The 11,838-nt window shown below is 40.9% G+C and overlaps 1 protein-coding gene across 1 annotated transcript; it reads left to right on the top strand.

Annotated features, from left to right (window-relative positions):
• The first annotated feature begins 1,333 nt into the window (after window positions 1–1,333).
• Window positions 1,334–8,407, top strand: STMP1 (short transmembrane mitochondrial protein 1). The gene is made up of 3 exons (XM_084505505.1): window positions 1,334–1,461; window positions 5,818–5,871; window positions 7,944–8,407. Exons 1-3 carry the CDS (start codon window positions 1,447–1,449, stop codon window positions 8,022–8,024), a joined length of 150 nt encoding a protein of 49 aa, XP_084361631.1. The 5' UTR covers window positions 1,334–1,446; the 3' UTR covers window positions 8,025–8,407.
• The last annotated feature ends 3,431 nt before the right edge of the window (window positions 8,408–11,838 follow it).

Raw genomic sequence — 11,838 nt, forward strand, 5'->3', positions numbered from 1 at the left:
TTGGTAATGGCAGATACAGAGAAGGAGGAGTTACTGAATGCCTTCTTTGCTTCAGTCTTCACTGCTAAAGCTAGCCCCCAAACACTACTGAGACCAGAAACGAAAGAAAATCTGGAGAGAGGAAGACTTTCTCCTGATTGAGGAGTATTGGGTTAGAGGCTCAGGGGAGACCTTATTGCTCTCTGCAACTACCTGAAAGGAACTTTTGGGGAGCTGGGGGTAAGCGTCATCTCGCAGATAACCAGCGACAGGACTAGAGGGACTAGAAGGACTAGACAGCCTTGAGTTGCGCCCGGGGAGCTTTAGGTTGGAAATTAGAAGAGATTTCTTCTCAGAAAGAGATTGGACAGACATTGGAGTGGGTTGCCCAGGGAGGTGGTGAAGTCACCGTCCCTGGGGGTGTTTAAGGAAAGTTTGGACATGGTGCTTAGGGACATGGTTTAGTGGGTGATATTGGTGGTAGGGGTATGGTTGGACCAGATAATCTTGGAGGTCCAACCTTAATGTTACTATGCTTCTGTGAGGAAACAGTGTGTCCTTAAATCCTGCCAAGATCTCATGTTTCAGCTTGTCCCCCTGTCTCTGATCCACTCAGCTGTGAAGGGTCTGCATCTGTCTAAGCGCCAACCCCCTTTTAGGCCCTGAAGGGGTGCTGTTAGGTGTCCCCAGCCACCTCTCCTCTCAGCTGACCAAGCCCTGCTCCCTCAACATCCGCTCCCCAGCCCTGACCAGCTCAGTAGCCCTCCACCGAGCTCCCTCTAGTTCGTGTGTCTTTCCTGCACTGGAGGCCCCAAACCTGGCTGTGGTACTTTACACATGGTCTAGAAAGTGCTGAGTGAACAGATACTTCTGTCAACCAAATACAGCCCTCTGTACTTTCAGTAATATTCCACATTTTGAAATTCCCTTTTGGAAATTCCAAAGTGCTAAAGTACAGCCTCTTCTGCCTTTTTTCTTTTTGTATTTTCACGCCTGAAAACCTTTCTTTCAGCATTGGCATGGGAAGCCGAGATTTCCGGAGGCACTGAAGCAGGACGCCCAAATCATTCATGATTTCGCCTGCATCTTGAGTTTCCCTAAAGCCTCCATCTCAAATTTGTTTTTTCTGTATTTACTCGGATTCTCATTTCAGCAGTGGCAGGCTGGATGGCTGCCACCAGACACCTCCCCGTGTTTAAGAAGGCATTCAGAAGGCGGCCAGTGGCCCGCTTTGCCCCATCCTTATCCCCCAAAGCGGCAGGGGGCTGGTGGAAGCGTTCCCCAAGCCTCTGCCCTGCCGGGGAAGCCCAAGACGAGGACCGAGACTGTGGGGCCGCCCAGGGGCGTTGGTGGGCGCACCCGTCCCCGCGGCGATGAGGGCGGGCCGGGACCCGGAAGAGGAGCCGCTGTCGACCGCCTGACTTCCCAGGCAGGCAGACAGGCAGGCAGGCAGAAGGGGCGGGCGCCATGCTGCAGTTCTTGGTAAGGCTCCGCCGGGCAGCGGCGGCGCCGCCATTTCGCGGCGGGGCGGAGCGAGGCGGCGGCCGGGGCGGCGGGCTGAGGGCTGCGCCGCAGGGCGGGCGGGGGCGGCGGGGGGGCCGCGCGTGGGAGGCTCGCAGGAGCTGGCGGTGGAGGAGATGCGGGGTGTGCAGCCAGCCCCTGTGGCCGAGCAGCCTCGCCTCGGAGCCTCCCGGCTCAGCGCTGTCAACACAGGGAGACCGAGTTGATCGAAGCTGCGAGCACGGTGTCCTAGTGTTGGTGGTTTCCTGCAGTTTCTCTTCTCCCGCTCCTTAAGGGCGATCCTGGCCGTTCCGGTCGCACCCCTTTTTGTCAGGGAGCTGCACGGGTGCTCAGCTCCTCTGTCGTACGGTGCCGGCTGCGGTTCAGCTCCCTGCAGGGTGGCTTTTCTCTGTTTCTCTGAAAATAAGGATGTTATGTCTTGTTTATATCTAAATCATGCCCTTAGTTTGTCTTTAAGATTCAGCAAATTTTCCTTGCTCACGGTGGTAACCTCTGGCTGCTCAAATACCTCTGTACTAGTGCATACATGGACCTCCCTCCTTTTGGGAGAGCAGTCGCTTTCAGCCCTTGCCATTTTGCACACCTCTAAAAATTCATCAGTGGAGGTGCTACTTTGTGTGTGTTTAAGTTATGGCAAGTGATAATGTTTCATTACTGCCTTTCTTTAAATCCCCATCTATTTAATAGATTATTTATTTATTTATTTATATTATTTTTCTCTCTTATTTTCCTTTCTGCCTTTATGCTTCCCTAAACTCTTCTGGATGTCTAAGGTTGGCCTGTCAACTCTTAATTAAATACTTAATTAAATACTTAATTTTTACTGTCAACTCAGAAAATAAATTACCTGTCCACAAATAAAGAAGCTGTAATCTGTTGTAACAAAGTACAGAAACAGTCTCCCATTTTTAATTCTAGTTCTGTGTGTCATTGAGGGTGGTGCTCTAGGTTTTCAGTTTTGTTCAGATGCTTCCCAGTCAATACAATTAGTGGTATCCTTTAATGCTTTAATAGGGAAGAGTAAGTCTGTTGGTTAGTAAGTTTCATACAAAGTGTTGATAAGGACAAGAAGAGACGGCCCTTTCTAAGTTGAGACAGCCTTTTGTGATTCTATGGAATGAATAAAAAGACCCATTTCGTATCTCAACTTCAAAACAAAATGTAACAATAAGTTGATATGAAAACCTCAGTAATTTCTGTAGCAGTCTTTAGTTGTCTCTCCACTCAACTGAAAATACTCAGTAACAGTAAATACGCCTAGCCAGTCTCAAAGTTTGTGTTTATCAACTCTTTGCTTGCTGTTAATGTTTTTTTTTCAGTTTCTAGATAAAAACCTCATTATGACATCTCAATTAGTGCCTGAAAGTTTGAAAAAAGATAAATTTATTCTGAGCTTTTTTCTTCTTTGAGTGTAGATTGGGTGTTTGACTTTTGCTCTCCCTTGTTAGGGCTGTAACAGGGAGATAAAGGGATAATCTTGACAACCTTATTTTTTTGTTACCCGGAGTTAAGCATAACTTAACTAGGCATTTGCCTAAAATATGTCTCGAAATGCTGGGTAGAAATTGGATGACCCTGAACTTTCAGAAGCTTTATTGTCCTTAATTAATACGCAAACTTTAATTGCCTTTATATTTTGCAGTCCAAATTTTTTGAAGTCTAAATACTGAGATTTTTTCCCACTGTTTGAATTGTCAGCTATTGAAGTAAATGTAACTGGGTAGATTAGCATTTCATTCTAGAGCAGACTTTTCAGTAAAAGAGCATACTTAAAAGGTGTCCTAATGTCAGTACCATATGTACCAAATAAGGCTTACCACATAGCAGAACAAGAGATAGTTGTCCCATCTTTGGAACTATTCTAGGTTAAAAGTCTAGAAACCTGCTAGGATCTAGTTTGTGTTTTCCAGTGAATTCCTGAAGATATGTATGCTGGGGACAGAGGAAACTTGTTGATGACCCACTACATTAAGAGGAATCACAAGACTGGTTTACTTCAGTGCAACATTTGTTAATGTCTCTGAATAATTCTTTAACTGATAATTAAAACTACAACAGCAAATTATAACCGATGCAGCACCCACAAAAAGAACTATGCTTCTTTGTAAATTATAAACACTGATCCTTAAAAAGTAATTACAAACAGACAATAAGATCAAAAGTATGGAAAAAATTACTGAAGTTATTGCAGTCATGGTTCATGGGGCAGCTTTCAACTGATTTTAATTTTCTGTAGCTAAGTTTTCACCAGTGCTACTTAAGGAATCTGAGTCACTGAAAAGATGAGCTGTGCTGTATACCACTTTAGGCTTGGAAAAGATGTCTACTCAGACGTGATGGGAAAGTTGTTGTGGACAGTGGTTTTAATTTTCTTATAATAGTCTTATTTTGGCAGCAGTGCCTGAGTAATAATAATTTTCTTAAATAGAATTGGCCTCAGCTGAGAATGAATGGAGGCACAGTATTAGTAGTCTCTACTTCCAAAACAGTCAAATGAACTTTTATAGTATAGTGTGTCCTTATTATGGTGTGTAACAATTAAAAATATCCAGAGCTTTTTAGAGCTGCTGAGTGAAAATTTCATCATCTGCATTTGAAGAGAGGAATTTCTTTCCCTTGCAAAATGAATCATAGAATCATTAAGGTTGGTAAAGACCTCCAAGATCATCTGCTCCAACTGGCCCCCCCCAACATTACCCACTAAACCATGTCGCAGAGCTCCACATCCAGCGTTTTTTTTTTTAAACACCTTCAGGGATGGTGACTCCACCACCTCCCTGGGCAACCCATTCCAATGCCTGACTGCTCCTTCTGAGAAGAAATGTCTCCTCATTTCCAACCTGAACCTCCCATGGCACAACTTGAGGCCGTTCCCTGTAGTCCTATCACTAGTTATCTGCAAGAAGAGGCAGACCTCCACACCTTCCTTTCAGGGAGTTGTAGAGAGCAATAAGGTCTCTTCTGAGCCTCCTCTTCCCCAGACTAAACAACCCCAGTTCCTTCAGCCACTCCTCTGCATAGGATTTGTGTTCCAGGCTCTTCAACGTCTTTGTAGCTCTTCTCTGGACACATACCAGAGCCTCAATGTCTTTCCTGTACTGCGGGTACCAAAACTGAACACAGTACTCAAGGTGTGGCCTCACCAGAGCAGAGTACAGGGGGATGATCACCTCCCTGGTCCTGCTGGCTACACTATTCCTGATACAAGCCAGGATGCCGTTGACCTTCTTGGCCACCTGGGCACACTGACAGCTCATGTTCAGGCAAGCATCGACCAGAACCCCAGATCCTGTTCCTGTGAACAGCTTTTGAGCTGCTCTGCCCCAGGCCTGTAGTACTGCATGGGGTTGTTGTGGCCAAAGTGCAGGACACATCACTTAGCCATATTGAACCTCATTCCATTGGCCTCTGCTCATCGATCCAACATGTCACCGTCCACTTGAGGCTTTTCTTTGACTGGCAAGCACGGGAACAAGATGAGAACTGTGCTTCCATTTTGTTCTTGCTCTCCTTCCAGAGTACAGTTTCACAGACAGCGTTCAAGCAACTACGAGTTTGCAGTTGTCAAAATAGGTTGTGCCCTGCACACATTCCAGCAATGCCTTCCTGCCTTAGGGGAGCCCCTAGATCAGAGTAGATTTGGCGTAAAGCTTATCTTCTGAGGTCCAGGGGGCCTGGTGGTTGCAGAAGAGAAGTAGCAGCAGTACTGCACTGGAGCAAAGTGGAGAGGGATGGGAAGCCAGCTGCCCATCAGTGACAGTACAGTTTTGCATCAGTTGAAGTTGATGGGGGAACACCTTTTAACTTGAGGCTGAGATCTTTTTGCTGTCAGAGCCTCTGTTGTGCGATTCCAGCTTGCAAATCTTTTTGTTGCTATTGTATTATTAATGTGTTGCATCATTCTGTGTGTGTATTCTTCCCCAGCGCTGAGTTTTACTCAGGTATTGTTTTACTGAGGTATTGATGTAAGCTTTTCAGTTGTGGACAAGGACCTCTGAGGAATGTGGGTCCCTGCTGCTATGTAGTTGTACTTTCCCAAGTTACTGCCTTTATGGGTTTGCAAATAACTTTACAAAGATGATCATAGCCTTATCCAGTCTTGGAGAATTGTGTTTAAAACACACCATTATTTCCAAAATACAACCCAGTTAAGGTTTTCCTAGAGAAGTGACTGGGTAAAATTGTGTCTGCCTTTGGAAGAAGGGCACAAAAGTACAACTAAAATTGAAACTCTACTTTTCACCTTTTTATTTTTCTTTCCTCAACCGATGTGCTTTTGATAGGATGCTAACAATTCTTTTCTTTCTCCCTTTTCAGCTTGGTTTTACTCTTGGCAATGTGGTTGGGATGTATCTGGCTCAGAACTATGATGTAAGTATCCTTGCATTCTCAGAATTGAATTTAATCTGAATTGAAAATATAAGGATGTTTTACTTCAATCAAAATTGAATCCATCTTAATTTTGTTGTTTTATTGGATTTGAATAGAATACAAATTGATATACAAATAGAATACAAATTGGATTTGAGTAGAATACAAATACAAAAAAATACAAACCGTAATTACAGATAAACTCAGATTTAGATGGAACCACAAAGAGCTAGATTCTTTCTGAATTTCACTTGTCTGTGAGAAAGTAATGGGTAGAGCCTTAACTAATACTGGGGACCCAGAGCACAGATATTGTAACCAGACATCTACATAGGTAGTGGCAGGAGAAATAGAAAAAGTCTAGCCAGCTGTCTGGGAGATTTCAGTACCTGCTTCTATTTCAAACAGTACACTGATCTGCAGTCTTTCTGTCTTTGTCTGACTGAGAGTTTTCTCAGAGTTAGAAAAGATTTACAGCCAAGTTTTCAATACAAGCTTTCAGTTTCTGCAGAGTAAGTAGAATCCCTTATAAGACCAGTTCCGCTTAACTGCTTGTGGGCTAAAGGAGTTACTGAATTTTAACATACTTTTTTCCCCCTTTCTTTTATAATCTATACTAGCTTTTTCTTTTCAATATTTTTTACAAAGTTAGGAAAACGCAGTCAAAAGAATGTATTGTGTATCACTTTGTATTGTAAGCATAGTATAGTGTTTTTCTGGAAGCACTAATGATGTGTTGCCACAAGAGGGGGACTTCTGCTTTTGATTTGGAGGAAATGGTTCCCTGATAATGTAATGCTGACCTGCAGTGGTAATTGGTAATTTGGTAACTGGCAATGGTAATTTTATTGCTGGTATCAAGAATTATTTTTCTTAGATAACTTCTAAGATGAACTTGTCTTCATGAGATGCTAATTCTGCAATGATAGGCGTGTGTGTTTAATTATAAGCATATGGAGAGTTCTGCTGATAACAATGTACTTCTCTTGGTTTATTTTAGATGTCAGACCTGTTAAGGGTTGGGCTTTTAATTTTGCTTTCTCAAAAGGAGCTTAAGTTTGAAAAATAGGGAAGACAGGAACTTCTGACATTTCCTGTATTATCATCCTCAAACCATCCAACCAGAGGTCTGCAGTCTGTTTGGATTGAATATCCTTCGCTGTGGTCAGGGTACAACTGAAGTAAAAGTCCATGATTTTCTTCATAAATACCAGTGAAAATTTTGGTTTCATTTAATTAGTTCACTTGTAAAATCCTATGTTGATTCCAAATTTAGGTCGGAGTCATAAGTTAATCTTTTCCATCCCCTTTAAAAGTTCCTTTAAAAGTTCCTTTTTTTTGCCCCCCAAGTTGTCCAAACATACTGTTAGATTCCTTTTAAAAATGCTTTTGTTTTTAAATGAAAGCTGAAGCTTTGAATTTCAAAAGCAGCAAATTGAATTTTCATTCAAGTATGAAGCTGCAAAAGCTTGACAATTTGCAATGCAGTAAACTTCCCCGGTGGGGAATTTTGGTGCCCACAAAATGGACCAGCAGATGTACTTCTTCACAGATTATTTTAAAACATATTGGCTGTTACTAAGCATCTCTTTTCTCCTTTTTTTTTTTTTTTTTTTTTTCTTGGACCAGTATAGTACAATCTAATTTTCCCTCTAAAAGTCATTATTAAAGCCTGTGCATCAGTGATTGAATCACTTACTCTTTGGCAGTTCATTCTCTTTCAGTGAGGAAGCCAGACTGGTCTTACTGAATTTCTTCTGAAGTGATTTCTTTTCCTCCCTCCTGTTCCCATCAACACTGGCTGATGTTTTTTCTTAGCAGTCTGCCTATTCCAAAATATTTCCCAAAGTCCCATGTGAGGAGCTTTCTTGTGCTGTTTGCTTGAGGCTACGTTGCTTTTAACAAAATCTGTGCAAAGTAACAGATCCTGGGAGCAAGCGTCTATTACAAAGCAGTGTAAACTTTTTAGAATTTCTGTGTTTATGGTATGGTCTTACCCGCTGAAGTTCATGAGATCACGTAACTCATTTTTTGTTGTTGTTGTTATTTGTTTCTTGTTTTTGTCTTTAAAGATTCCTAACATTGCAAAGAAGCTTGAAGATTTTAAGAAGGATGTGGAAGCTAAGAAGAAACCTCCCAGCGACAAGTCCTAAGGGAGCGGTGTTACCCAAGTCACCTCTGTGCATGCATCAAGGATGCAATTTACCTTTCAGGCAACAAAGATCAAGTAGAGGTTTGGCATGGGAGCTTCCTCCACTTTTAGTCTCCTAGAGCCAGAATGTCCTGTTTTGAAAAAGCAACCATGAACTTTTTTGTGGGACTGATTTTCAAGGGTTTCAGAATTTTGGATTTGCAACAATATGACTGGATAAGATCACTTGTACTTTTCGTTATTGCTTTTCCTAATATTTTGTAGCACATTTTTACCTGATCCAACTGGACAATAGTGTTAGTCCTATTATTATGTATACCTCATACTTTGTAATACCCTAAGTCTTAGAATACCGCAAAAGAAATTAAATGCATCATGAATTAACTTTCAGGGTTTCTTGTAATTTGTTGTGGGTACTTCTTAAGATCTGCATTCCATTTGAGATGAGAACTTCCTGAGAGGTGCAACAATAAAGTTAATTTATCAAGCTATGAACTTGGGGGGAGGGAGAAGTTTCTGCTTTTTCCGTTATGTTAAGTGATCACTTCTACCAGTGTAAAATTTGTGCTATCTCTGATGATTCCGGAAGGCATAAAAGGTTGTCTAATTTAACCTACGTTTCATTGTTTCTTCTACTGTTGTCTCTTCCTGTTCTTTCCATTTGACTTGGTTGCCTGAGGATATCTCTGTAATGATGGGTAGGATGGCATAGAAAAGAGTTATCTTCCATTTGTGGTAACTAAGACATTTGGTTACAGTAACAGTTTGAATCCAAACCATTGACTGTGTATTTAATGGACCAATTTGCATAATTATTCCTGCATAGAGACAGGAGATGGATTTGATGATCTTTGTGGTTCCATTCCAACTTGGAATATTCTATGATTCTATTTCTATCAAATATATTTGGTATTACCTATCACTCTGCATGGTCTTCAGCCCACTGGCTTTTCATTTGGCTCAGTTTATCTACAAGGTATTTTCATAGGATTAGAACCACTTTTCTACTGTGCCCCTTACTGTCTGTCTGGTATGTTCCTCTTCACCTTTTTCTGCCACTAAAAACCCCAGTCTATGAGAAAATACACACCATACTACACCACTATCCTTTTCTGTTTGAATGGAAATCAAAGTCAGCATTTGGAAAGTATGGTTTTATACAAACTCTGTTGTAAATTCCTAAGAAAATATTGCAGTAGTTTAAGTAGTTACAAGCTTTATTTGGTAGATTGTTGAATTAATATCATTTCCTTTTTTTTTTTTTTTTTTTCCCGTAAAGTTGAAAAGTCCTATCAACATTGTAAGGTGACTTAAATCACTAAGTCCCCTTGACAGTCTTGAAGAACATCGAATTTTTGAACTTCACCACTAAAGACACTACCTATTTTGCTCTATAGACTCAGGGCACTGTGCTGCTTAAGGTAAACACACCCTTCAAGCTTTTAAGTCCAGGATTCCCCTTGCATCCATTGGGATTTTCACCCCCCTACCCCAAACCCTTTACCTTGGAAAGATGCATGGATTCCAAGCTCATGAATTTTCACGGAATCACAAAAATGTTTACAAAATACCAAACACCAAACTTACACTTCATTTTCCAAAGTAAGGTGATGATAAGAGTCCTTCTATAATGCAGTTCTACCATTGAGAAAAGTATTTATCATCTTAAGATTCTCTTTAGAGAATATATATAGCCAAGATACATATCAACTATAATTTTTCATTCTGTTTCATCTTGAAATGTGTATCTGAAAAAGCTTTTGGTCTTTGCAAATTGGTATTTGGCAAACTTAAAAGCCACCTCATGTCAGACAATTTTAGAAGCTATGCTACCAACTCTTTATATAGTAAACACTTAAACAACTCAAGGGAGAAATACTTCATACGACCTAGCACAAGTTAGTAGAAACTTCATGGTAGCAGTATGTATTAAACATGCTAAGAACGTGATTGGTGAAGGAAGTTCAAAAACAAAGTGCAGCCATGTTAAGCTATTATTAAACTTCCGAAGTGTATTTTGGTCTTTGAAAGGAGTTTTTATTAATTTTCACAGACTTCAGACCAGACTGAAAGACCTGTCCTCCACATGCTAACTTTCCATAGACTGAGACAGTACTGTACAGCTGTTTTAATGCTGTCATGAATGCAATGAACCTAGTTTCCCCTCCTTTTTAATATATATATATTATTTATTTATTTATTTATTATTTTATATTTCTTTACTTCACATTCTTGAGCAGAGAGCTGAAAAATACTGGCTCTAACCTACTCATGTTTCTTTACTTGTCATATAAAACTATATTATCATGTAATATTGAACTAATTATTTCATCAAACGTGCTTTATGTTCTTACTGTTCTTTACACATAAATGGGAAGGGCAAGAATATTCAAAATCTATGTATTTGCTGCCAGACAGGCCTGTGTCACTCTAAAAGTGCAAGTTGGATTTGAAACTTTCAGCTGAGCATTCCAAGCATACATTGGGATTCTTTTCCAATCAGATTATGAATTGAACCAGCCACACCTGTAGTGTTGTAGGACAAGTATGTGTTAATACTAGACACAAGACTTCTTAAGCATTTCACAGAGTTTGCAACACTTTCCAGTTTAGCTCATTTCTGTCCCATATAATAAGCAGGAAATTAATATAATAGTGCAATGCAGTTCTTGTCAACTTTGCAACTACTCTATAATACATTTTACTGGTTCAGCCTGAGGCTATCCTAGGTGATAACAAAGGTTAAACTTGTGTTATATTTCAGATGGCAGAAGGTCCACATGGATAGTGCTTGATGCAGATCTTGCATGTGAGTGCTCAGAGGGACTTTGGTGTTGTCTTAGCAGGTCACACAGATAGGTTGAATGCACCTTCTAGACATCTAGGAGAGAGTTTCCCACTTAATATGGTTGCTGTGGATTTCTGCACATTCAAAATGTCTGTGTGGATAGCTGAAATCACCAATTAAAATATGCAATCTTCCTTTCTTTGCTACAAACTGTTAGATAAATGCAGTTGCATCCATTTTCTGGTGTTGATTGCTTTGTAACATGTCCTAGGAGTTGAAGATTTGAGGCAAAAGGGGAGAAAAGGAACATATGAGCTACTAACAGACTGCTAAAATATTTACTTTGGATTGAGATTTATCTTGTGATGGAAAATGTTGTCCTAGGCTCTTGTGGAGCATCATGCTTTGAAAATAGTAAAAGGTTAACACTGAAAAGATACAAAATGCTAGATAATAAAGCTAATTATTAACTTACTGTGCACCAAGAGCTAAAATAAGGAAGGTGGATTTTTGAGAGAAATTCTGGCATTTTACCTCACAGAACTTCACTGAAGTGAGCTCTGTGATTCTGTGAATGCTCAATGGTGCCATCACAGAACCACAGAGCCTTGTTGCACGATGGATGTTCCAGTCTCTTGGTTTTCATGGCCCTTGGGCAGGACTCGCTCCAGTATGCCTATGTACCCCTTGTACTGGGAAGCCCAGAACTGGACAGAGCAGTCTAGATGTGTCTCATCAAAGCTAAGAACAAGAGAATTGTAGAATCATTAAGGTTGGAAAAGACCTTCAAAATCATCTGGTCCAACCACCCCCCTACCACCAATATCATCCACTAAAACCATGCTGCTACGCATTAACATTTCCTTAAACACCCCCAGGGATGGTGACTTTACCACCTCCCTGGGAAACCCATTCCATTTACTGACTGCTCTTTCTGAGAAGAAATGTCTCCTAATTTCCAACCTGAATCTTCCTTGGCACAACTTGAGGCCATTCCCTCTAGTCCTATCACTAGTTATCTGTGAGA

The sequence above is a fragment of the Aythya ferina genome, assembly GCF_964211825.1.
Source record: "Aythya ferina genome assembly, chromosome: 1".
NCBI classification, from domain to species: domain Eukaryota; kingdom Metazoa; phylum Chordata; class Aves; order Anseriformes; family Anatidae; genus Aythya; species Aythya ferina.